The 27,438-nt window shown below is 37.0% G+C and overlaps 2 protein-coding genes across 2 annotated transcripts; one reads left to right on the plus strand and one right to left on the minus strand.

The window, feature by feature from the left end:
* Positions 1 to 5,192: 5,192 nt before the first annotated feature.
* LOC126656909 (uncharacterized) lies at positions 5,193 to 6,768 on the minus strand. Its single transcript, XM_050351532.1, has 2 exons — positions 6,667 to 6,768; positions 5,193 to 5,774 (listed from the first exon to the last, which is right to left on the minus strand). The coding sequence occupies exons 1-2, from the start codon at positions 6,766 to 6,768 to the stop codon at positions 5,193 to 5,195; spliced, it is 684 nt and encodes a 227-aa protein (XP_050207489.1).
* A 12,101-nt stretch (positions 6,769 to 18,869) lies between these two features.
* On the plus strand, positions 18,870 to 26,682 carry LOC126655887 (MACPF domain-containing protein At4g24290-like). Its single transcript, XM_050350233.2, has 7 exons — positions 18,870 to 19,320; positions 19,722 to 19,960; positions 21,483 to 21,666; positions 21,825 to 21,890; positions 22,040 to 22,223; positions 23,506 to 23,672; positions 25,744 to 26,682. Exons 1-7 carry the CDS (start codon positions 19,075 to 19,077, stop codon positions 26,428 to 26,430), a joined length of 1,773 nt encoding a protein of 590 aa, XP_050206190.1. The 5' UTR covers positions 18,870 to 19,074; the 3' UTR covers positions 26,431 to 26,682.
* The last annotated feature ends 756 nt before the right edge of the window (positions 26,683 to 27,438 follow it).

The following is a 27,438-nucleotide window of genomic DNA, read 5'->3' on the forward strand; positions in this document are numbered from 1 at the left end:
CCTCTATAATGAAGGGGCCTTCCAATTAGCCTGCATTTTCTTTACTCCTGCGTTTCCTCTGCCAACTTCCGCGTTTCGTAAGACCAGATCGCCTCTTTGAAATTCTCTAAAATTCATTCTTTTGTTATGGTATCTTGCAGCTTGCTTCTTGTATGTAGCGGCTCGGGCTGCCGCTTCATCCCTTCTTTCCTCTAGTAGGTCTAGACATAGCCTTGTTCTAGCCTCGTTAGTTTCTTCTTCTAGATAGTTTACCCTGATACTGGGTATGCCAATTTCTACTGGAATTACTGCTTCTGTGCCGTAGGCGAGCCTGAAAGGCGTTTCGCCAGTTCCTTTTCTAGGCGTTGTTCTGTATGCCCATAGAACGCTGTATAATTCTTCTGCCTAGTTCTCCTTATACTGAGAAAGCCTCTTTTTTATTCCTTGTGCTATGGTTCGGTTGGTGACTTCTGTCATTCCGTTTGTCTGAGGGTGCGCCACCGAAGTAAATTTCAAATTGATCATCAGTCCTTTGCAAAATGCTTTGAACCGCTTGCAATTGAATTGTTTGCCGTTGTCTGCTATTACAGTGTGGGGTATGCCGAATCGGCATATTACTTCGTTCTTGAAGAATTCCTCTACTTTGGCTGCAGTGATGGTTGCGACAGGCGCTACCTCTACCCATTTTGTGAAGTGCTCTATTGCGACGATTAGAAACTTCACTTGATGTTTTCCCGTTTCAAATGGCCCAACTATGTCAATCCCCCATGTGGCGAACGGCCAAGGGCTCTCCATCGATCCTTGAGGTACTGCTGGTACACGACTGATGTTGTCGTGTCTTTGGCATTTATCACATTTCTTGACTAATGTTTTCGCGTCTTCTTTGATGGTCGGCCAATAGTATCCTTGGAGTATTGTTTTTCTTGCTATGGTGACTGCTCCTTCGTGTGCTCCGCATATTCCTTCGTGGATTTCTTTTAAGATGGATTCTCCTGTCTGAGGCGAGACGCACCTAGACCATGGATGAGTCAAGGAGGTTCGGTAAAGAACCCCGTTATGAAAAGAATAGTTGGCAGATTTTCTGATAGTGCGAATGGCTTCGACTTTGTCTGTTGGTAACTCGCCGCGGTCTAGATATTTGATCAATGGAGTCATCCAGGAGTCGGCCTCCTCGATTGCCATGACTTCTATTTTTCTGGTACTTGGTGATTTGAGAATTTCCTTTAACTGCATTTTAGCGAATAGATCTCCGAGTTCTGATGCTGATTTGGCGATGGCGTCGGCTTCGGTGTTTTCCTCTCTCGGGATTTGAATGATTTCCCATTGTCCTCCTTGTGCTTCCAGCTGTTGGAGCTGTGTTTTGACTTGACTCAGGTATTCGATCATCCCTGTTTCTTTGGCTTGATATTCTCCCTTGACTTGATTTACCACCAGCTGGGAGTCGCTATAGATCTTTAGGATTTCCGTTCTTATTTCTAATGCGAGGCCGAGGCCTGCGATTAGGGCTTCGTACTCAGCTACATTGTTGCTGGCGGTGAATTGGATGTTTACTCCATATTCGATTCTGATTTTTTCGGGTCCTTTGAGGATGGCTCCTGCTCCCGCTCCTTTTTCATTCGACGCTCCGTCTACGTGGAGTTCCCAAACCAAGGCTGGTTTGGGTTGGCCAGTCTCGGTTGGAGTTATTTCTGCTACAAAGTCCGCCAAAGCTTGTGCTTTTAGAGTCGGACGAGGTTCGTATCTTATGTCGTGTTCGCTGAGTTGGATGGACCAGTGGACTAATCTTCCGGAAGTTTCTGGTCGTTGGATCGCCATTCGTAATGGTTGATTTGTTCTTACCACAACGTTGTGACTTTGGAAGTAGTATCTCAGCTTTTTAGCTGTGGTTAATACGGCCAGTGCCATTTTTTCGATCTCGGGGTATCGTGTCTCCGCGCCTTTCAGGACTCGACTAATGTAGTAGATTGGCTTCATCTCGTTATCTTCTTCCCTCACCAGCACTGTCCCAATAGTCTCGTGTGTGGTGCTGATGTATAGATATAGCGTCTCCCCTTTCAGCGGTCTGCTGAGCAATGGAGAGGTGACGAGGAACTTCTTTATTTCTTCAAAAGCATTCTCGCAGTCTTCATTCCATTCAAACTTTTATGTTCCTTTGAGGGCTTTGAAGAAAGGCAAGCATCTTTTGCTGAGCAAGACATGAATCTACCGAGTGCTGTGATTCGCCCGTTGAGTTTTTGAACTTCATTTATGTTTCTTGGTGCCTTCATGTCCATAATTGCTTTGATCTTCTCGAGGTTCGCCTCTATTCCTCTTTGAGATATCATAAATCCTAGGAATTTCCCGCCTTGTACGCCGAACGTGCATTTGTCAGGGTTCAGCTTCATTCCAAACTTATTCAGTATGTTGAATGTTTCTTCAAGATCTTTTGCATGGGTTTCTTCCTTCTCGCTCTTGATTATTAGGTCGTCTACATACACCTGGACTCGTTTTCCTATCTCGTCTTTGAACATGAAATTCATAAGCCTTTGGTATGTCGCTCCGGCGTTTTTCAAACCGAAAGGCATTGCCGTGTAGCAGTAAGTTCCTCCCTCCGTGATGAATGAAGTTTTTTCCTGGTCTTGCTCCTTCATCTGAATTTGGTGGTAGCCTTGAGCTGCGTCGGCTAGGCTATACATCGCGTGTCCAGCAGTAGAGTCCACGAGTTGATCGATGTCCGGGAGAGGGTAGCTATCTTTAGGACATGCTTTGTTTAGATCGGTGTAATCTACACACATTCTATTTTTTCCGTTGGCTTTCTTTACGATAACCACGTTAGCTACCCACTTGGGGTAGTGGACTTCTCGTATGAATCCTGCTTTCTCCAGTTTTTCTACTTCTTCAGCGATTATTTTCTGTTTTTCTTCCGAGAACTTCCTTTTCTTTTGCTTCACCGGGTTCGCCGCTTCTGCTACATTTAGATCATGAGTGATGACTTGGGGGTCTATTCCGACTATTTCTGACGCGTTAGCAGCGAAGGTTTTGACGTTGTTTTTCAGCATGGCCGTGATTTCGCTTTCGATCTTTGGGTTCATGTTTGCGCCGAGATTTACTCTTTTCTCCTCGTCGAGTTGGAGTTTCTTTGTTTCGCCTTCGGGTGCTGTTTCTTTTTCTTCGATGTCGTGATTAAGGATTTCTTCTATTGCCATTGTTTCGCCTGATTCTTTTATTGCTTGTTCGTAGCACTTTTTCGCCTCGGCTCGGTTTCCTTGTATCGTGATAATTCCTTGTTTCGTCGGTATCTTCATGGTTAGTGCCTTTATGCTTGTCACGGCGGCTGAGTCGTGGAGGAAAGGTCTTCCCAGTATCGCGTTGTATGGCAGGTCAATTTCTACGACACTAAACCGTGTAGGTAATTCCTCGCTTTTCCTTGTCCTTCCTAGCTTGACATCGAGTGTAATTGTTCCGTGGGGCTTAATTGGCAAGCCCCCAAATCCTACCATAGGTGTGGCATTTCTTTTTAGTTCCGCTAGGTCTTTTCCTAGGCTTTCGTAGGCCTTTTTTGTTATTAGGTTTATCGCGCTTCCTTCATCGATCAGGATTCTCTCAACGTTCCAGTGTTCGATGATCATGGCCACCACCAGAGCTTCGTTGTGCTCTTCAGCTATTCTCCCGAAGTCTTCCCCGTCAAAAGTTACTGGGGAGGAGTTGAGAGTTCTGTTGTTTTTCGTTTTCTCTGTGACGTTTGATTCTTCAGTTTTACTCTTTCAGAAGTCATCTTCTTCAATGAAATTTGTTTTGAGTTCAGAAAAGCTCCTTGTTTTGAAGTTTAGTTAAGCTTTTCCCACAGACGGCGCCAATTGATGGAGTCTGCCTTCTGAACCGGTGAGTAAGACCTGCAAAACAGGGTAGAAGCTAACCGGACGGTGGTTGTCCGATTAACTCTCCGATGCTAAAGTCAGTTTAGAGCTTTGAGCAGCGTTTTGAGTATATGAATGTAATTGTGATTCTAGGCATACCTCGTGCTCCTTTTATAGTAGTCGAATATACCTAGTAGAGTTGTATTAGGCAGGTGAATCCTACTTTATAGGGATTCGGCAATATTGTAGAGATTCTCCTGATTTGTCGTGATCTACCTTAATCTGATAAGAGTCCTATTTAGGAACGTCTTCCTAAATAGTCTTATCTTCCTAAAGTAGAGCTTATCCTTCCATATGTAGTGTCTGTGTCCGAATAGGACAATATTTCCATATTTAGTCGATTACCCGAATCCCGGACCTGACGCGCTTTCGGCGGATCATGTGGGATTCGGACTTTATTAGCATGTCACCGAATCTTAAGAGATTCGGCGTCTCCTTCATATCTTCGGATCTTCAGGGGGAGTCCGGTATCACCTGAGAGTGGATCTCCTGCAACTCGGCTCCATTATACTTACAATAGGATTCGGTATCCATCACAAATGAAGAGTTTTTAATATATAAATTAAATAAAATGTTTATTTTCAATTTGACTTGAATCATATTCAAATCATATATCAGATTGAACATCATTTAAAAACATGTTTATATTTAGCAATTTTAATTAACTAATAGTAACAAGTTGACAATATTAATTTGTATTTGTAATTTATCAATAGATTGTTTATTTGTTTCCATGTTGATTAGAATCAAATATTTAAAATTTTATTTTAGGAAACGTATAATGATTTTAAATTGATAAATTAATAAATTAAATAACATATCTAAATGAAACTTTACTAATTAAATAATAAATATAATACATTTTCAATCCGGTTAGATTTGATTTTTAGACAAATATAAATTAAATTTATTTTATATATAAAATTTTGCTTAACCCGATTCGACTGTCGGTCGAACCAGTAGAACCGTGAACCAGTGGCCGCAGGCCACCGGTTTGGTTATCGAAACACAATTTGGACCAGCTTTAATCTACCATATATAATAAAAAATATATTTATCAAAAATCAAAAGCTATAGTAAAGCAAGATATTTATACATTTTCATTTGGATCATCATAAACTTTAAAATCAAAGTTCTTAATCTATTTAATATTTTTCGGACTCCAACGAATAAACCAAGGATATACAGCAGCATTACTCAACGAACACAATAAATCAGGCATGATAGTCAAGATTTCATAAAACCAAAATTGAATTTCGTGGGGAAAGCTAGACAATCGATAAAAAAAGTAGCTCGTTTTAATGACTGTAGCAAAGTTCAAAGCTTATTCTTTGTAGACTGGACGAATAACTGAAATGAATATTTTCCCCATAGAAAATCATCAAAATCTGAGCAGTCCAACAGGGTAATGAAGCGACTGTCAATCAATGTAGTTTTAAGACTTCCCAATAGAAAACATTTGACAAAATACACCTTTGCAAACTTCACTGCCTCATCGTCATTCTCCCAAACGGCATCATTAAACTTCGATTCTATAACCTGACGAGTAATCCTATTCTCATCACTAAAAAATTTACCATAAAAGGTTCCACCATTACAATAATCAGAAAATCTAGGCTCGTCCCCACCGCAAACAAGACCACTAACCAATCCAAACTCATACAAACTAAAACACATGTTACCCGAGCCATAATAAAACCAAAGCTCGGACATGTCTGGATGATGAACTTCCCTGAGTAGTATAGAATGTATAAACCTAAGACTCAATACATCCTTTCCTCGTCCCAAGAATACACAAAACCTACTGCTCTTATATGTAGACATTTGATCAGAACTAAGTTTGGATTGAAGTTTAGCTATCACATCAATGGAACAAGTCTTGCCAACTTTTCCAACGAACTGACAGTTTAAGAGCAATTAATATATCAAATTTCTGCAATAAAAAAATAAAAGTATTTAAAAAATACGTAGACAGAAGTAAATACAAAAAATAAAGTGCATCATCATAATATTATCATCACAGTATCTATCTACTATCATAAAAAATAATGCTTAAAGTCAAAAGATAATGTAAAGAAATATCTATTATCATTTTATTATCATACAAGTATCATAATAAAATCATACCAGTACATAAATAGTATAATCAGATTATCATTCATAAACCATATAGTATCATATAATGAATTTATACTATCATACATTTATCATACAAAAAAGCTGCCATTATCGTAATAATATCTATCCAATATCATCAAATTATCATAACAGTATTTTACAAATATCATGAGAATATCATTCATAATCAGAAACTAAAACATAAAACTATCATCATAATATTATAATATAAACTAACATCTAACAACACCATTAATCATATTATCAATTATCATCATATTATCATATTATGAACTATCATCATATTATCATATTAACAACTATCATCATATTATCATATTATCAACTAACATAAAACTATCATCACATTGTCGATTAACATATAATAGCATTATCTACTATCATCACGTTATCAACTAACATATAAAAACATTATCATAACAGTATTACCAATTAAAATAATATTAATATATCTAAAGAGAATCATTTTTATTCAGATTATCATTGTCAAGCCTTCTCATCTTTATGTCTCTTTTTACTATAACAAGATCTGCTTTTCTTTTATCAGATGTAGACTATTTTTACTGCTTTCCTCTTCACAATTGCTTTTTTTTTTTCAGTCTTACAAACAACATTTGTCTTTGACATTTTGATTCTTAAACTTTTTTTGAACAGGAGAAACAACAACATTCTCTAATTCATCATCAACACTGTCAGGCTTTTTCATTTGTCTAATGATTTGAGTTACAGTTTTACTTAAGTCATATTCACTCATACTGTCAATTCAACTGAAAATAAAACACAAAATCAGTCATAAAAAACAACAAAAAATCAACTGTGCACACATGCATGAACAAACAAATAACATTTTACAATACATAATCAAAATAAAGCCTAAAAAAACAGAAAATCAAAATAAAACCTAAAAAACTCTAAAAACAATGCTAGACAAATTGAAAAAATTAATAAAAAAACACAAACAACAGATTAAGATAAATCGATAATCGCTTCTTAATCAACAAGAAAGAAAATCAAAGAATGAAAACTGATAAAAAAACAAAATCAGTTATAAACAATAAAAATTAGAACTACACATGCATTAACAAATAATTAAGCATTTTCTAAATACATAATCAAAATAAAACCTAAAACAACATAAAAACGATTCGATACAAAAGTAATTGAAAAAATGGAAAAAATACTCGCCAACGCAGATGACAGATTAAGAAACACCAATAACCACCACTGAATCAATAAAAACAGAAATCACAGAATCAAACGAAGAATAATATCAGATGAATCAATAAAGACGAAGAGAAAACAGGAGAGAGAATGAAAGAAAGAGAGAGAATGAAATATAACTATTTAGGGAGTAAAAAATAAAGATTTAAAAGATGGGAGTATAAACATAAACCGATGGATATAAACATTAAAAAAAAGAATTACTTTCCAAATACCTGTTTTTGGCAAAGTATTTACAGCATTTTGTCTCATCTTTCCTTTATTTCCTACGCTATCTATTTTTCTAACTTATTTACAAAAATATCCACTATATATAGAAGTCTTATCTAATTTTAGGTTAAACTTTTACATAGCCACTCTTTTTTCTCTCTCTTCTCTCTTCTTTTCTTCTTTTTTTTTTCATTTGATTTTCAGTTTGTCTCTTCTGATTACTTATCCGTTCGTCTACTTCCGATGGATTTCTTGTTGTTTCCAATCGTTTTTCTGTGCGTTTTTTCCGTTCGCGCTAGTCTGTTCGTCTCTTCTGTTCGCGCTATGGATTTCTCGACTCGTTTTTAGATATGTGTAATTTTTTAGGTTTTTTGTAATGATTTAAATATTTTATAAATAAATTATTGTAGATCTATAATTTTTTATTTATAAAATTGTTCAATTATTCATATAATTATTTATTTTGTTTTTCTATTATTTATGGATTTGTTTATTGCTATTGATTTTGTAAAGAACAAAATGATTTATGGTGCATTTGTAATTTTATAATATATTTAGGTTTTAGTGTATTTTTGGTGTATTTATAGTGTAATTCTGGTGTTTTTCGGGATATCTATGTTTTTTGGTGTATTTCTACCGTTTTTTAATATATATATATATATATATATATATATATATATATATGGTGCATTTACAGTGTTTATGATGTATTTACAGTATTTATAGTGTATTTTAAGTGTTTTCATGGTATACACCATAAAAACACTACAAAATGCCATAAATACATATACACTAATTTTACACTACAAAAACACCATAAAAACACTATGAGATGTGGACCGCCCGCGAGCCCACATACTTGGTAATTTCGGACTATAATGGCCAGCAATCCAACCTCAACCACTCCATATTAAGAAAGGACGTAGCCGGGGTTTGAACCCACGACCTTTGGCGTCCAGATGGCTGAAACTTAAACCACTAGACTAAATTCGGGCTACATATACACTATTGTTACACAATAAAAAATAAATAAAAATTCCAGGAAACAAATCTATATAAAAAAGAATAAATTATTAAAAACTGAAAAATAAGGCTGCGCAATCGGTCGGTTCGGTCGACCGAACCGAAAAAAACTGAAAACTGAAATTGGAAAATACAAAAGGTAGTTGTGAAATTAAAAAAAAAGGTACTTTTTGTAAATAAAAAAAATCAGAAAAAAAAGTCAAAACTTAACAGATAAATATGTAAATAAATGTAATACCCCAAAATATTTTAAGATAATTAAGTCGTGCCACGTGTCGAGATTTCCGATAAATTAATTTAATTATATCAGGAATTTGGAATAATTTTTATTAAGTGATTTTACGAAAATTAAGGAAATAACTTCGGAAATTAATATAAAATAAACTATAAATCCCGTAACGATAATTATTTCGCCAAAGTCCGCGAAATAATTTATAGTATTTATGGTAAAGGTTTCGAGTCAATCTGAGACCTTTTAAATTTGGACGCGGATAGATTTTGGACTAAATTAAAACTTTTGAAAAGTTTAAGGATCAAAGTGTATTTTAACCATATATATATAAAATAAGAAGGAAGAATGATCCAGAATCCCTCATTCTCAGACTCCTTCCCTTTTCTCATTTCCTTCGTCATTTCATTACGGTTCTAACGCTCGATCGCCGTTTCTCGTCCGTTTCTGACATTCTATATCTCGAAACGATCGTATTTCAATGGCGAATCACGGTAAACTTGACGTTTTATCAATTGGATGGGTGAATTAAAAGTTATATCGAGTTAACGTTTTATGACACGAAACGATCTTATCGTTTTATCGATTATAGGATTGAATTTGGATGTTTTGAATTTAAATTGAGCGTTTTGGATGCGTTTGGAACGTTTTTACACTTAGAGGCACGTCGGAATCGACCCCGGGCCAAGCCCATGGCTGTGCGAACGCACAGTTAGACTGTGCGAACGCACAGTCATACTGTGCGGGCGCACAGTCCCCTGTGCAGCCGCACAGGTGGACGCACGCACGCACAATAATTTCGCCGATCGATCCATTTTCGAGAAATTTTTGTACACGCATATCGAGACTTGAAATTGATTAGTATTCGATTAATTATCGACTAATTTGAGACGTTAACCTAAAGAGGTTAAACGAGAATCAAGCTAGAGATAATATTCGATCCATAAACGAGTTAGGTACCGTTTATCGGAATATACACGTGAGAAGTATGACGGTTAATGAGAGTATAATGAGTCGTGTCTCGAGTCTAGAGTCAATCTTAGAATAGGATTTTGATGTAAGTCAAATGTTTTAAATTGTTTTAGATCCAGCAAGGCAAGAAGCAGTTGGACCAGGAGCTCCAGAAGCTTGACGTTTCTAAGCCCTGACATATTTTTGGATAAGCGTTTTCTGTGAGTTTATACAAGTTTACTTTTAAATTATTTACGCAAGCAATTATTTTATATTGCTTTATGTTTGATTTGCATGTTTATAGTGCGAAATCTTTATATGAATTGCATATACGCAGTATTGATCCGATGGAACGTGCTACCTATTGAGCAGCAATAGAACTGCGTGATGACCAGTTTTGATTTGATACAGCTGTGAATACGATTAAGAACACGAATTTCGAAGTTGGATATATGAATGCGATACGAGACTGAACTCGGGTACAGTGTAACCTGAGCCCCGTATCTAGTAGGTTGGACCTACTAGTGGGTTAGACCCACCATTGGAATTAAGGGATTTGTCGCGACTGACGTGGTTGAGGGTGAATACTCCCGGTTCGGACTATTGGATAAGGTATCCTCTCAGTTCATACGTTTAGCATGGGTTTCAATCGGATCTTGTACTTGGCTGCATATGATTGAATGCTGTTTTATGTTTTATTTGAATAATTATTAGTAAACATATGAACTCACTCAGTATATTCTCATATACTGACCCCTCACAGATTTCCTTTCAGGTGAAAGACGCTTTTGAAGCAACAGACTTCTATCCTACTTCCAGAAGTCTGTATTTTTGAAAGTATGTAAAGAAACAGTACTTTACTCTTAAAGCTGCAGTAGATAGATGTTTTGTATCAAACGGTTTTCTGTATATATATAACCTAAATATTTTAAAGTTATTAATGCTTTACGCTTGCTGCATTACTTAATGTTTGTAACTACCAGAGGATTTGCATGCCTGGCATATATTTTAGTATGACACGTGTTTACGTCTGTCATGCATGACTTTTATGATTCGCGAAAAAATTATTTTACGTTTTGAGGCTTGCTACGGGTTTCAGAGCTACCATTCCTATTCCCTAGCGCCGGTCTCGGCCCATGAGATTGGGTCGTGACAATGTTGGTATCAGAGCATGGTCCAGTTACCATTGCTTATTTTTGTTAAGTGCTATGTGATTAAAATTTTCCTAGGAATTCTACTGCAGCACATATGACTCGAGTCTTGTCCTTGTTAAGTATTCATTTGATTTTCAAACTTTCAGCCTTCCCTCTAGGATGTGAGTCTGTCATACGTGTGTGTTCGCATGTGATGAGATGCGCATTTAATACGATTTACGTTGCGATGATATGAGATTATGGGGCTAAGTAACGTTGTTTGTCTTGGTCAGGATGTCTGACCAACGACAAGAAGAAGAGTGAGCTGCCACTGTAGCACAAAATGTTATAGAAGGGGCACATGATGTCCACCCAGAAGCTCAAGATGAGTCTTCTGTTCACGGAGGAGGTGGTGGCCAAGAGGCCGAGGCGCAGGCACCTAGAGTGCAAGCGCAAGCCCAGCAACCTAATGTTGTGGGTTTTGACCTGAATCCCTTCCTTACAGGAATTGCGGCTATGCAAGCCAATCAGGTTGAGGTGCGGAATATGCATCGTGAACAACTACAATAGCAACAGCTACGCAATGTTGCTTTTACTGATCGAGATATCGTTTTGGCTTACATGCGCCTTAAGCCAATTAAGTTCGACGGCTCTGACGATGCTTTAGACTTCCTTGAAGAAGTAGAACATAATGCTCGACGTCTGCAAGCTAATGAGAGACAGACCATCATGATGGTAGAAGTGTCTATGCGAGGACCCGCGAAAGACTGGTTTCAGCAGCATATTCTGCCAACCATGGACACTATGACTTGGGCTGAATTTGTGAATCGTTTTAGAGAATATTTCTTACCGTTTGCGGTGACGGAAAGTTATCGTAACCAGTGGTTGACCCTGAGTAGGGGCAATCGGTCTGTACAAGAGTTTGTGACGGAATTTACCAGAGTGAGCAGATTTGCACTCGATCTGACGGCAGATCCTGTCAGAGTGAACTCGAGGTTTGTAGAAGGTTTAAGAGCCGAGTTTGTGAGTTTGACATCTGATATAAGTAAACCTTTAGTGCAACTGATTGATAGCGCTAGGCAGATGGAGGTTTCTCTGATCCGGTTTGGGAGAATTCCTGATCCTTCTAACGTTGTACCTATACGGAGTAATGCGTTTTGCAGCGTGCAGAGCGCTCCAACACAGTCAATTTTGGGAGTTACTCAAGGCCGATACAACGTCAGCGAGAATGTAAGAGGCCTCGACGTGGAACACGAGTTAGTGTCTCAGGCACAGGATTTGGTGCCAGATCTATGAGTGATATGGGAGACGGAGTTCCTATATGTCTGAACTGCAATAAGAGGCATTATGGAGTGTGCCGCAGCGTCACTGGAGCGTGCTTCAACTGTGGCCAGTAAGGTCACTTTGCTAGCGATTGTCCGAGGCAGATGCCTCAGGGCTCGATGACTACTGTGATGCAGCCTTCTTATCAGCAACAGAGGACTGCGCATCAGGCACCGTCAGGGTACGATCAGACTGGAAGTACCTTTTCTGGCCAGAGAAGACATGGTTATGCAAATCGAGGAGGAAGAAATGGCGGAGGTCGCAGTACTGGTCAGACTTCGCAGGCTGGCGGGAGTCAGACTAGGGTCTTTGCACTGAATCCTCAGGAGGCTCAGGCTTCCAACGTTGTGGTGCAAGGTACCTTTTCCTATCGCTACTCAAGATGCATTAATTTTATTTGATCTGGGCGCTACGCATTAATTTGTTTCGCCTAGCTTCGCTAGTAAGTTAGGAGTGCAACCAGCGTATCTTAGGAATCCTTTGTCTGTAGCTACCCCAGTCGGTGAGAGTGTGGAAGTTAGTATCGTTTATCCGTCTTGTCTTGTGAGAGTTCAAGGACGAGATTTGTTGGTTGATTTGATTTTACTTGAGGTATTAGCTTTTGACGTCATATTAGGAATGGATTGGCTAGCTCAGCACTACGCTAATGTGGATTGTCGGGAAAAGACAATAACGTTCAACACACCTGGGATTGAACTAGTTTAAATTCAGGGTGATAAGATGAAATTTTCTGCAAGTATTATTTCAGCTATTAAAACTTGTCGCATGTTAAGGAAGGGCTATCAAGGATTCTTAGCCATAGTACGAAACGTGGAGAAGAAAAGTGCAAATTTAAGTGATGTATCAGTGGTGTCAGAATACCCAGACGTTTTTCAAGAGGAACTACCTGGATTACCCCCAGATCGTGAAATTGAGTTTTGTATCGAATTGGCTCCTGGCACGAAACCGATATCGATACCACCTTATCGAATGGCTCCATCAGAGCTCAAGGAATTGAAAGATCAATTAGAAGAGTTGTTTGATCGCGGTTTCATCAGACCGAGTGTATCCCCGTGGGGTGCACCAATGTTATTCGTGAAAAAAAAAGATGGATCGCTTCGACTATGTATCGACTAACGACAGTTGAACAAGGTAATGATCAAGAAAAAGTATCCGTTACCTAGAATCGACAATTTGTTCGACCAATTACAAGGAGCGAAGTACTTCTCCAAGATCGATCTGAGATCAGGCTATCATCAGCTAAAGATTCGTGATGACGATATTCAGAAAACTGCTTTTCAAACTCGATATGGACATTACGAGTTTCTTGTTATGTCATTCGGATTGACGAATGCGCCAGTAACCTTCATGGATTTGATGAATAGGATATTCAAACCGTACTTGGATCAGTTCGTGATCGTGTTCATCGACGACATTTTGATCTATTCGCGTACGGAAGAAGAGCACGTACATCATCTGCGGATAGTACTATAGACGCTAAGAGAACATCAGTTGTATGCCAAATTCTCCAAATGTGAATTTTGGCTAACGGAAGTGGCTTTCTTAGGTCACGTGGTATCTCAAAGTGGTATCAAGGTTGACCCAAAGAAGATCGAAACTGTAATAGAATGGAAACGACCTGAATCGGTTATGGAAGTTCGAAGTTTCCTCGGCTTAGCGGGATACTACAGACGATTTGTACAGGACTTCTCAAAGATCGATGTACCTTTGACGAAGTTAACTCTGAAGAATATGAAATTCAACTGGACGGACCATTGTGAACTCAGTTTTCTGAAACTGAAAGAGTGTCTGACGACGGCACCAGTCTTAGCGTTACCAGAAGGAACAGAAGTATTCACAGTTTATTGTGATGCGTTAAGAGTTGGATTAGGATGTGTCCTAATGCAACATGGACGAGTAATCGCATACGCCTCGCGACAGCTTAAGAAGCAAGAAACAAACTATCTGACGCACAATTTGGAGCTAGCGACGGTGATTTTCGCACTGAAGATTTGGAGGCATTATTTATACGGCGCAACGTGCGAGATATTTACAGACCACAAGAGTCTCAAGTATATTTTTGATCAACGAGAGTTTAACCTCGGACAGCGTAGATGGATGGAGCTAGTAAAAGACTATGACTTCACGATACAATACCATCCGGGAAAAGCCAACGTTGTGGCGGATGCGTTAAGCAGGAAGTCGGCGGGAAGTCTCGCGCATCTTACAACGACATGGCGGAGACCATTAATTAACGAGATCCATACAATGTTCAGCCAAGGGATTGAGTTCGAGGTTTCATCTCTTGGAACCCTAATGGCCCAGTTAACGATACGATCGACGTTAATTGATCGAATTAAAGAATTGCAAGTAGATGGCCCTCAATTAAAGCATTTAATTGAGGAAGTGCAACAAGGAAAGAGTCAAGATTTCAGTATCGTTAACAGAATGTTAAAATATAGCAATCGAATGTGCGTTCCAGACGTGGAAAACTTGAGACAGAAGATCATGGAGGAAACACATGGAACGATGTATAGCGTTCATCCAGGTTCTATGAAGATGTACCATGACATCAAGACAACGTATTGGTGGAGTGGAATGAAGAAAGACATCGCAGAATTCGTGGCGAAATGTCCGACTTGTCATCAAGTCAAATTGGAGCATCAGTGACCTTACGGATTTCTTCAGCCCTTACCCATTCCAGAGTGGAAGTGGGAGCAAGTCACGATGGATTTTGTAGTCGGATTACCCAAGACGCAAAAAGGTTTTGACTCCATTTGGATAATCGTGGATCGTTTGACGAAGTCAGCGCACTTCATACCTATCAAGACGACGTATTCTGCAGCGAAGTTAGCTCAAGAATACATCAATAATATCGTGAGCCTACACGGAGTTCCCGTGTCAATCGTGTCTGATAGAGGTTCTGTATTTACCTCTCACTTCTAGAAGAGCTTATAAGAAGCGTTACGAACACGATTAAACTTCAGCACTGCGTTTCATCCTCAGATAGACGGTTAGTCTGAGCGAACAATTCAGACGTTAGAAGACATGCTTCGACTATGCGTATTAGATTTCGGAGGTAGTTGGGATACATACCTACCTTTGGTCGAGTTCGCCTACAACAACAGCTATCACTCGAGCATCGAGATGGCTCCATACGAAGCGTTATACGGGCGGAAATGTTGATCCCCTATCTGTTGGGATGAAGTCGGCGAACGGAAGCTCACTGGAGCAGAGATCATCCAGATTACGCCAGAAAAAGTACCATTGATAAAGCAACGTCTGACTATTGCTTCCAATCGACAGAAGAGTTATGCGGACCCTAAGAGGAAAGATATCGAGTTTTACATCTTCCTTAAAGTATCACCGATGAAATGAGTTATTCGCTTCGGAAAGAAGGGCAAGTTGGCTCCGAGATATGTCGGACCTTATCAGATCGTAGAACGTATAGGCTCAGTTGCCTACAAGCTGGACTTGCCACCGGAGATGTCGCAAGTTCATCCTGTCTTCCATATTTCCATGCTTCGGAAATATGTACCAGACCCCTCTCGAATAATTCAACCGCAAGTGGTGGATGTGAGCGAGGAACAACCAGTGCAGATTGTCGACACACAGATACGACAACTGCGGACAAAGAGAATTCTGATGGTGAAAGTTCTTTGGAGAAGTCAGTCCGTAAAAGAGTGTACGTGGGAGACAGAAGAGGATATGAGGCAGAAGTACCCATACCTATTTACTCAAGGTATGTGGCTAAAGTTTTAAATTCGAGGACGAATTTATTTTAAGGGGGGGTGAATGTAATACCCCAAAATGTCTTAAGATAATTAAGTCGTGCCACGTGTCGAGATTTCCGATAAATTAAATTAAGAAGGATTTAATTTAATTATATCGGGAATTTGGAATAATTTTTATTAAGTGATTTTACGAAAATTAAGGAAATAACTTCGGAAATCAATATAAAATAAACTATAAATTCTGTAACGATAATTATTTCACCAAAGTCCGCGAAATAATTTATAGTATTTATGGTAAAAGTTTCGAGTCAATCTGAGACCTTTTAAATTTTGGACGCGGATAGGTTTTGGACTAAATTGAAACTTTTGAAAAGTTTCAAGGACCAAAGTTTATTTTAACCATATATATATATAATGAGAAGGAAGAATGATCCAGAATCCCTCATGCTCAGACTCCTTCCCTTTACTCATTTCCTTCGTCATTTCATTACGGTTCCGACGCTCGATCGTCGTTTCTCGTCTGTTTCCGACGTTTTATATCTCGAAACGATCGAATTTCAGTGGCGAATCACGGTAAACTTGACGTTTTATCATTTGAATGGGTGAATTAAAAGTTATATCGAGTTAAAATTTTATGCCACGAAACGATTTTATCGTTTTATCGATTATAGGATTGAATTTGGATGTTTTGAATTTAGATTGAGCGTTTTGGATGCGTTTGGAACGTTTTTACACTTAGAGGCACGCCAGAATCGACCCCGTGCTAAGCCCGTGGTTGTGCGTCGCATAGTCGGGAGACTGTGCGAGCGCACAGTCGGGCGACTGTGCGAGCGCACAGTCGGGCGACTGTGCGAACGCACAGTCGGGAAATATATCAGAATTAACAGTTTGGTATCCCTTATTTCAAAAGTCTACTTAATGGTCCGTCAGTTTTGGTTCTGTTAACTGAGAGATCCTTCTGTTAATTTGAGGGACTAAATTGTTTAACGGACTGAAACTCGGGTACTAAATCGTTTAAAAGTGAGGGGCCAAATCGTTTAATAAAATTAAAAGTGAAGGACCAAATCGTTCACAAAACTAAAAGTGGGGTACCAAATCGTTTGAAAATAAATGTTGAAATGAACCGAGGGACCTAATAGTTAACGGAATTAAAACTGAGAGACCATTAAGTAGACTTTTGAAACAAGGGGTATCAAACTGTTAATTATGGTATACCTCAGGGACCTTAGCGTAATTTGCTCTAAAATCTAAAACAACATAAAAAACGATTCTATACAAAAGTAATTGAAAAAATGGAAAAAAATACTTGTTAACGCAGATAACAGATTAAGAAACACCGATAACCACTGCTGAATCAATAAAAACAGAAATCACAGAATAAAAAACGAAGAATAATATCAGATGAATCAACAAAGACGAAGAGAAAACAGGAGAGAGAATGAAAGAAAGAGAGAATGAAATATAATTGTTCAGGGAGTAAAAAAATAAACATTTAAAAGCTGGGAGTATAAACATAAACCGCTGAGGTATAAATATTAAAAAAAAAGGGATTATTTTTCAAATACCTGTTTTTGGCAAAGTATTTACAATATTTTGGCCTATCTTTCCCTTATTTCCTACGCTACCTATTTTTCTAACTTATTTACAAAAGTACCTGCTATATATAGAAGCCTTATCTAATTTTAGGTTAAATTTTTACATAGCCATTTTTTTTCTCTCTCTTCTTTCTCAAAGTTCTTTTTTTTTTTCATTTGACTTTCAGTCTGTCCCTTCCGATTACTTATCCGTTCATCTTTTCCGTTCGCTTTTTCGTTCGCGCTTCCGTTCGTCTACTTCCGATGAATTTCTCTTCGTTTCTAGTCGTTTTTCCGTTCGTCTTTTCCGTTTGCGCTAGTCCGTTCGTCTCTTCTGTTCGCACTATGGATTTCTCGACTCGTTTTTAGATTTGTGTAATTTTTTAGGTTTTTTGTAATGATTTAAACTTTTTGTAAATAAATTATTGTAGATGTATAATTTTTTATTTATAAAATTGTTCTATTATTCATATAATTATTTATTTTGTCTTTCTCTTATTCACAGATTTGTTTATTACTACTGATTTTGTAAAGAACAAATTGATTTATGGTGCATTTGTAGTAATTTTGTTATATATTTACGTTTTAGTGTATTTTTGGTGTATTTATAATGTATTTTCGGTGTTTTTTGGGATATCTATGTTTTTTTTGTAATTCTGTCATTTTTAGTATATATATGGTGCATTTACAGTGTTTATGGTGTATTTTCAGTGTTTATGGTGTATTTTCAGTGTTTACGCTTTTGAAGCAACAGACTTCTATCATACTTTCAGAAATCTGTATTTTTGAAAGTATGTAAGAAACAGTACTTTACTCTTAGAGCTGCAGTAGATAGATGTTTTGTATCAAACGGTTTTCTATATATATATAACCTAAATGTTTTAAAGTTATTAATGCTTTACGCTTGCTGCATTACTTAATATTTGTGACTGCCAGAGGATTTGCATGCCTGTCATATGTTTTAGTATGACACGTGTTTACGTCTGTCATGCATGACGTTTATGATTCGCGAAAAAATTATTTTACGTTTTGAGGCTTGCTACGGGTTTCGGAGCTAACTCTCCCATTCCCTAGCGCCTGTCTCGGCCCATGAGATTGGGTCGTGACAATAAATTGCCGAAACATGTATTTCAAAAAATTACCACTTAAAAAAAAACTGTCTGTGTGAGTAAATATATAAATGTCCATAAAATGTAGAGTATTTTCAATATCTTTGTAAGAGGAGATAAAATCTATAATTATTTTAAAAATTGGAGTATTAATTTTAATTTTTTCAAAAATAAATGTTGTAAAAAAATAGTATTTTATACAAAAAAAATCCTAAAATTCAAAAAGGATAAAAAGTTGGTGTTTTTTAAGATGATTTTGTCAAAAGAAAATATCTATTTTTCTTTTTGATTAACCCCTGAAATTTGGAGGTGGGTGGCGCTGCCGGGTTAGAAAAATGAAAATGAAAAACCATTAATTGAGCTGTTTTAGAATGAAGCGTTAACTTTACCATAACCAATTCTAATTTTGAACACTCAAAAGTTTGTAAATATCAAAGGTTTGACCATTAAAATCATTGAATAAAATTAAAATAATGGAGTTGACAGCCACCAGCGCCTCACTAATAAACACCAACAACACCAGAAATTTTCAAAACCAGAAGCTTTTTGATAAGAAAAAAAAGCAGATTAGAAGATGTCTGCTAATGCAAGGAAAGCAGCGGAGGGTGCAATAGAGGCGATAGGGTTTGGGTATGATATAACAGATGATTTAAGGCTCAAAAACTGTAAAAAATCTTGCAGATTGATCACTGTCGACGACCATCAGGTGAGGGATATGGCAATTCCAGGCGGCTTCTCCGTCCCAAATGTTCCTAAATCTGTTAAATGTGATAAAGGAGACCGCATCAGGTTTACTTCTGATCTTATTTCTTTCCAACAGGTATTCTTTTTCTTCTATTTTTACTTTTGTAGTTGAAAAAAAAAAGAAATTATTTTAGTTGAGTTTAAAATTTGCTGAAGTTGGCTTTCTTTAATAGTTGTTTATCAAATTTTAGCTAGCTGCTATACAGAGAATGATAAGGGTTTATCTGCAAATTTCATTTTGGTTATTTTAGGCATCCTAGTAGGTAGCACGGACATTTCACGTTTTCCGTTTCGGAAAACGTGTCGCATACTTGCTGTTTCGGACTTGAAACTTCAATTTTTATCATAGGAAACCTTAAAATAATGCTGTTTAGCTATGTCCGTGTCCAAGTGTCCTGTGTCCGTACTGTTGGTAAAATTATTTTGTGTTTATTTAGAGTTAGTATTCAAATGCTGATGTATTGTCGTTGGTTGTAGATGTCAGAGCAGTTTAACCAGGAACTCTCGCTTGATGGAAAAATTCCTTCGGGCCATTTTAATAATGCCTTTGAATTTACTGGAAGTTGGCAGAAAGATGCTGTCAATACGAAAGCACTTGCTTTTGACGGCGTTTTTATCACACTTTACAATATTGCTTTACAGAAATCCCAGGCAGTGCTCTGTGATCATATTAAACAAGCCGTTCCTTCAATATGGGATCCTACTGCATTGGCAAGGTAACATTCTCTAACATTTTTTTTCTATGCTTAGCATTCTAATTCTTCTTATGGAGCTTGCCCGCATTGTAGTCATTTGGTTTTACATTTTTCTTGCTCCGTGTTGAAGCCGTTGGAGTTTCTTACTTTTGTTGAAAAAAAATATTCGAATTATAAATCTATTCTTATGACACCCCAACAGACCTTACAATGATTTGTAAGCTGTTATCCTCCTGACTGCTTTAGGTGGCGTATTTATAGCAAAAACATTTAAAAGGCCAATGCTATTGAACTTTTCACCCACTTCAACCCAAATGTTGAGCTATTTTGGATAAGAAAATATTCTATTTATAATGAAATTTAATGCAGACCAAGGAATTCTAGATGTAAGAGAAGGAATAATTGGTTTCATATCTGTCATGCAAGTAATGAATAGGATTGAATGGCTCTTTTCTTTGTAAATCATTGACTGCATCAATAGAAATTTTTTATACATAAATTATGTGTTCCATTGGCTTGGTTTAAAGGCTGTTACTTCTCACGTACTCGCTTAGCTCATAATCTACTATTAATGCCATTATTTTGGCAAGCTAAAGCTTGAAACTATATACTATTGTTGCTTACTGGGAACAGTTCTATGCATTACTACATGACTCAGTGTCATACTAACTCCACAGCCTTCATTCTTCTTATCTAATTAACATTTAGATATATGCTGTAATTATAGTAGTTACTAGTTACTCTATATGAAAAAAAATTAAAATTAGAAAGCAATTCCATGCTGAGGGACATGCTCATTTCTCTACTTCATCAATGATATTACAGCCTCCAAACTGGGTTACACCATTAGTCACCTTAGTTAGGGCCTTAAATGAATTTGGTGAAATTTTGACTTGTTCCACCTGAACTGTTCAGTTTGATTTCATTTTCAATTTTCGTGTAGTGGGACTAATAATTATGCAATTTTGGTTTTAAAACCAAGTAAATTAAATTGTGAAAACAAAAAAAACCCCCTAGGTTTTCTGCAACGTAGAATCATTTTGCGGACAGCAGCTGGCAAAGTATGCTGGATATCCTTTTCCCAAACTTAACTGGCAGAAGCGGTTTTTTAAAAAAAGAAACTAAATTACTTAACAAAGTCGAACTGTTTTTGACTGTCAGGTGACTTAGGTAAGTGTCATGCAACAATTGCTGTCCAGCCACCTAGATTTTAAACCTCTCAATGATATCTAACTAAGCAAGCCACATTCTCTCCAAAACTTGAACATACTGGGGGTAAATATTCAATCCCAGGTTATTTCCAAGAAGCTTTTTTTTTTTAAACTCTGAACGTGTGAAGGACTATCTTTTAGTTCCTGTTATACTATTTATTTGGGTCTACTACATTTCTTTAATGATTGCCCTGTTTATTTACTTGCTATGTTGTAGATGCCAGTCTATTCTTAGTACTACATTGATGGTGGTGTTTGCATTTGTGATTTTATCCAATTTAGGTGTTTTCTTCAGTAAATTATTCTGACTTCATTTTTTTGTTTACTTCCAGCTTTATTGAAAAGTATGGTACTCATGTGGTTGTTGGTGTGAAAATGGGAGGAAAGGATGTAATATATGTGAAGCAACAGCATTCATCACTACTTGAATCTATTGATGTGCAGAAAAAATTAAAAGATATGGCAGATAAGATGTTCGTACATGGAACTGGACAGAATATCAATGAGAGGGAAAAGGTATGAAGAAATACCTCTTCGAACTTCTCTTCTTGAATTGATGTGAATGAATTTCAAGTTGTTCCTTGATAGTTTCCTTTATTCAACAGTTTATATTCTATAGTTGTAGCAACATGAAAATTCAAGTTATTCTTAAATTCTGTTTGCTTTTGGTCCAGTTTGTCAAGGAGCAGGGACTCGCATTTGTTGACCAATATCCTTCCAGCTCATATTGTGAAACAGAGGTTAACTTTCTAATCTAATTGCTGCCCGACAATTTTGTTAATCACATGGTTTACATTTAACGTTTTGCTGCATAACTCTCTTGCATTGGTAGGTTAATTATCGAATGTCATTTTAGTTTGAAGATCTTATTTCTATTACACTGTTGCAGGACCTTAGATTCATACACAAGAGGAAAGGTGGGTTGAAAAAGAACCTGAACCACAGTGACTGGTGTCACACTGCTCAGTTTGAACCTGATGTTATCTCGATGTCGTTCATTCCAATCACATCCCTATTGAGTGGAATTAATGGAAGTGGGTTTTTGACTCATGCTATTAATCTCTACATCCGATGTAAGTGGGAGTCCTTTTTTATTTGTGCAATTTTGAAGGATGTATTATGTTGCATTGATATAATACAGTGTAATTGAAAATTGTGATAGTACTGGTTGGCTGCATTTCTAGTAAATGCGCTGTAGAAAAATGCTCAACAATATCTGACTGCCAAGACCAATTTATAATAAGAAATTATAAAGGAACACTAATAAATCATTTATCTGAACTAAATCAAACCAGAGTTTATTATGTTCGTTTAAAATGGTCAAAAGAATTAGTTTGGATTTGAATGAGTAGAAAATTTGATTTCTGGTTTTGGTTTGATTTCTAGAGTTGGTTAAAACAACTGAAAAATTGAACTTCAAAATTGTTTTAGATATATGTGTGTGTGTACATAGTAATATATGTAAGCTAGTTATGTAAATCAATACGTATAATTTAGTTGTCATATGTACTTTTAGCCTAAATTTTATTAACTAAACAAAAATCAAACCAAACTAATTTATTGTAAATTTTGATTTATCAGACCAATATTTAATATAAATATCTAGTGCGATTTGATTTTAGATTTTATTGAACCCGAAGCGAATTAAACCTGACTGTGCACACCCCTACCACTGAGGTAGATGGCATGCATCATACTGCTATGTTACGTTGCATTATTGTCTTCTACTTCATTCCATTGCTATTCTTGTCAAGATTTAGAGTAACACGCTGATAGAATTTGTGACTCTTATAATTAATTCCAAAACTGGTAAAAAAGTAAGAAGGTAGCACAGTGTAACAGTGTAACTGTACTAGATATTAACTGAAGATATCTCTTAAAATGCACTAGGATTAGAAAACCCTATCAGAGTATATGAAATTCCTGTTTAAAGAACTATTGACCTTTAAAAAGATAGCATTTCTGCCAAATCCATAAAAGTGGTTCATACTGAACAATATAAGCTTTTTGCCAGCCTTTTCCAAATCCTTAGAATCTGTGAGCAGGAAAGCTTTCGCACTTGGTCAGCGTGATTGAGGAGAACAGCTGCAGACTTGAAAATAGAAAGAAAACGAGAATGGGAAGAGAAAGATAGGCAATCCAAACAAAATTGAACTTCAAATTACCCAGTTTTAATTCAATCCATAGTTCGATCTAAGGCCTTAACAATATTTTTCATCTGATGGAAAATTTGTTTGGTGTTGTTTCCGGAGCAAGTTGTTAGAATAAATATTTGTGGCTTTTATGCTGTCATATTTACACTCTTCTGGGTAAAACACGTCCATTATTACTAAATTCGATGTGTCCGTTGTGCAGATAAGCCTCTAATTGAAGAATTACATCAATTTCTAGAATTTCAGCTTCCAAAGCAGTGGGCGCCTGTGTTTGGTGAGCTTGCCCTTGGTCCAGATAGGATGCAACAAAGTAATGCATCATTGCAGTTCAGCTTCATGGGTCCTAAGCTCTATGTTAATACGTCACCGGTAATACCTTTTTGTAGATTTTTCATTCTCTGAACGGACCCTCTCGACCTCGAATCAGACGGAGAAGGGGGGTCCGTTGAGTTCTTAATAAACATAATGCTTTATTCGTATAGCCGAGTTACATTTAAATAGCCTTTTTTGGAGGGGGTTATTGCTTTCTTTCTTTGTTTGCCAAGTTCGATTTACATTCCAATTATTACTGTGTTCTTCCTTCCTTCTTTCTTTCTCCCTCCAGTAAAGCAAAGCCGATTTCTTTGCTGTCATGTCACCCTGGGAGTTCTAGTTCTTGTAAACCAGTTGCAAATTTATGTTGTCAGCCCAATCATGACTCCCTTTTGTGATCAACAATGGATAAAGCTTATTTCATGAAACAAAGTTCACAATTAACTGTTTCCTGAACTTGAACTTAAGCATGCGGTTTACCATTGTCGCTGCTAGCACACCTTATTAGTATAGATCTGAATCTCTAGGCTTAATGCAATCAAAGTGCGATATCTTTTTGAATATTCACAATGACCATAAATTTGAAGTCATAAATATGTGGTCATCAAAATGACCATAACAATAAAGATTTTTTCTGGATTACTTGCTCCCGTTTGCAAAGTTATTATAGTTAGTCAATTTATGCTACTTTTGTCGGGGTGTAGTGACTCGAGTGATTTGAAAGATTCACAAGTACTATCTTCCATCACTGAAATCCCCTCTCCAAGATGGGACTTGGAAAAGAAAGGAGTATTTTCAGCATAGGTAACATCTGCAGGTATGTTCATTTTTTTGGACAAAGGGCTGCAACACTTGTGCCCGTTTTGAGTAAATAAGTAACCTAGGAACACACATTTGATGGCTCGAGGATCTAGCTTGTCTCTGTGTATGTTATGAACATGAACAAATGCAGTGCATCCAAACACCCTAGGTTTGAGTCCATTGGAGGTTCTGAAGTGGGGCTAGAAACTGTTGAGGATGTCTATGGGGCTTCTGTTGTGTAACATAGGTGATGGAAGCCTATTTATCATGTATATGGCACTAATGATAGCCTCTCCCTAGTAGGATTAGGAACCTTCCCTTGAAAATGTGAAGTGGTAATATTATTGGAGTGTATTAACACAAGATGAGTGATGGACAATGCCTTGTGAGATAAAGTAAGGTGACAAAATTTTGTTAAAGTAATCTCTAGCATTGTCCATTCTAAAGTATTTTATTTTAACTCCAAATTGGTTTGAATCATCGTGTGGAATATAGGAATCACAGTGCTAACATCAGAATTTTTGTTTACGAAGAGTCATATAGGTGGTACAAGTTACAAACAAACCAGTGAGCCTCTGAAACATCAGGTATAGTAGAAGGACCCCATATGTCACTATGGATTAAGTGAAAGGGTAAGAACTTTTAATACTAATAATAGGAAAATAAATACGACTATGTTTTGTCAGTCCATAAATATCACAAGAAACATGACTTTTAAAACTCAAAAAGATGGAAGACCTAAACATATTTTTATTTGAGAAACTAAAAAAAAAGAAAAATATGAATTGCTCCTACTGTGTTGAAATGATTCAAGCTATTATATGACATTGATTTTGTTCGAAAGTCTAATCCTCCACTCCAAGTCCTGATCTTGAATAACAGAACAAGGAGAGAAAACAACATAACATTGTAGATCATGGGTAAGGTTTTTTTGACAGAAATAAGGTTATTGGTACATAGAGGACAATATTAAGAACAAGGGTAAGTGTGATAAGTATATTTTCAAACCCTGCAATAGTAGCTAAAGATCCATCGGCTGTTATAGTGTTTTTGTTACTTGGGCATGGTTTATATTAAGGGTGTTTATATTTGGTTTATGTGGGTTATAAATTTTTAAGAGTTTATTTTTTAGTGGGTGAATATCCAAAAACATATTCAGATTATCAATATTGCACTTAAAATACCGTCTCATTGCATATTCGATATCGTAGTAAATTCTCTAAAGTGTTAGTTTCTGTTTGTTCTGCTTTTATATATGTATAAATATCTGGGATAGGATGCATGCATAAGCTATATTGACGTCTATTCTATTTCAATTTCGTGACAGGTTGATGTAGGGATGAAGCCAACTACTGGTCTTAGACTGTATTTGGAAGGGAAAAGGAGTAATTGCTTAGCAATTCACTTGCAGCATCTCTCCTCAATGCCGAAGATCTTCCAGCTTGAGGCCGAACACATTGACAATGTCTCTAATCCTTCCTCTGAACGCAAATACTATGAGAAGGTTCAGTGGAAGAGTTTCTCGCATATCTGCACAGCCCCTGTTGAAAGTGAAGAAGACCTTGCACTTGTCACAGGGGCCAATTTTGAAGTTGGAGATTCTGGACTAAAAAAGGTTTTGTTTTTACGGCTCCATTTCTCCAAAGTTGTCGGTGAAGCAGTTCTCAGAAAGAGCGAGTGGGATGGTTCTCCTGCCATGGCCCAGAAATCTGGAATAATCTCATCAATTATCAGCACTCGCTTCTCCACTGCTCAAAAACCACCTCCAAAAGAAAATGATGTGAACATAAATTCAGCCATATACCCCGGGGGCCCTCCTGTGGCTGCCCAGGCCTCTAAAATGTTGAGGTTTGTCGATACTACGGAGATGACAAGAGGACCGCAAGACTCGCCTGGATACTGGGTTGTGTCTGGAGCAAAGCTTAATGTTGACAAGGGCAAAATCTCTCTGAGAGTCAAGTATTCTCTCATAACTTTGATTTTACCTGATGAAGAGTTGCCACTGAATGTATAACTAGTAAAGAAGCGAGTCCTTGCATCCTAGACGAGATTGCTGATCATTGTGGTAAATTGATCTGTATCAAAGGATTCAGCGAGGGTGTTGTATATAACTATTTTTCTAGTGTGCAAGTTCTATTTGAGCTTACTTTATGCAGAGCTGTTGTGTTACTCATAATTAATATTATTTTTCTCAAGTAGAAGTTACTTTGTAGCAGATTTGGAGGTATTTCTTTTACATAATAATCACTTGATGTGATTTTGCCCATATTCAAAAGAAATATATATGCATCTGCATACTTCATTTAGCATTTTAATATTTCTTTATCCGTCTGCTTACATTGCGTGATAAGACACTATTTTACTTGTGCATAGGCTCAACTTCATGGCCTGCTACCTTTGCAAAATCTGTAGTAGAAGCCTGGGATCTCGAACATGTAATGGGACCAAGGGAAGGATCTTCACTTATGGGTTCTTCCCTTTGTTTTTTTGAGAAAATTACTATGACATCCCCTTACATTTAACTTAATTTACAGTTTAGTCCCTCTTCTTTAAAAATTAACTATATAGCCCTTCACTTTTGGTTTTGTCAACGATTTAGTCCTTCCATCCATTTTGGATGTTAGTTAACGAAGTCAACGAAACTATATGTTCTCCCACTTTTGTTTTTCTCAACAATTTCACCCCTCATTTTTTTTTTGTCAACGATTTAGTCCCTCAGGTTTGATAATTAATTTACCCATAAGTCCATTGACTTCGTTGACTAACACTAAAAATGGATGGAGGGACTAAAATGTTGACAGAAGCAAAAGTGAGAGGCCACATAGTTTAGTTTTAAAACAGGAAGGACTGAAGTGTGAATTATGTCAAATATGAGGAGCTTCATAGTAATTTGCTCTTTTAATAAACAGATAGATAAAGAAAAGTGAAAGCCCAATTAGTGAGAGAGCAAACAATCTCAAAGCCAAGCTTAGGATAAAGAGAAGATTAGGATAATACTCTATTTTCTAAAGTAATTTGATTT

The sequence above is a fragment of the Mercurialis annua genome, linkage group LG7, assembly GCF_937616625.2.
Source record: "Mercurialis annua linkage group LG7, ddMerAnnu1.2, whole genome shotgun sequence".
Taxonomy (NCBI): domain Eukaryota; kingdom Viridiplantae; phylum Streptophyta; class Magnoliopsida; order Malpighiales; family Euphorbiaceae; genus Mercurialis; species Mercurialis annua.

What these genes read in the sequence shown, in the direction of transcription:
- LOC126655887 (XM_050350233.2), top strand. Translation starts at nt 19,075, where the DNA reads ATGTCTGCTAATGCAAGGAAAGCAGCGGAGGGTGCAATAGAGGCGATA. An exon ending in GATCCTACTGCATTGGCAAG is followed by an intron (nt 19,961 to 21,482) that starts GTAACATTCTCT and finishes GTTTACTTCCAG; the next exon opens with CTTTATTGAAAAGTATGGTA. An exon ending in TCTATGTTAATACGTCACCG is followed by an intron (nt 23,673 to 25,743) that starts GTAATACCTTTT and finishes ATTTCGTGACAG; the next exon opens with GTTGATGTAGGGATGAAGCC.
- LOC126656909 (XM_050351532.1), bottom strand. Translation starts at nt 6,768, where the DNA reads ATGAGTGAATATGACTTAAGTAAAACTGTAACTCAAATCATTAGACAA. An exon ending in AGAATGTTGTTGTTTCTCCT is followed by an intron (nt 5,775 to 6,666) that starts GTTCAAAAAAAG and finishes TTAAACTGTCAG; the next exon opens with TTCGTTGGAAAAGTTGGCAA.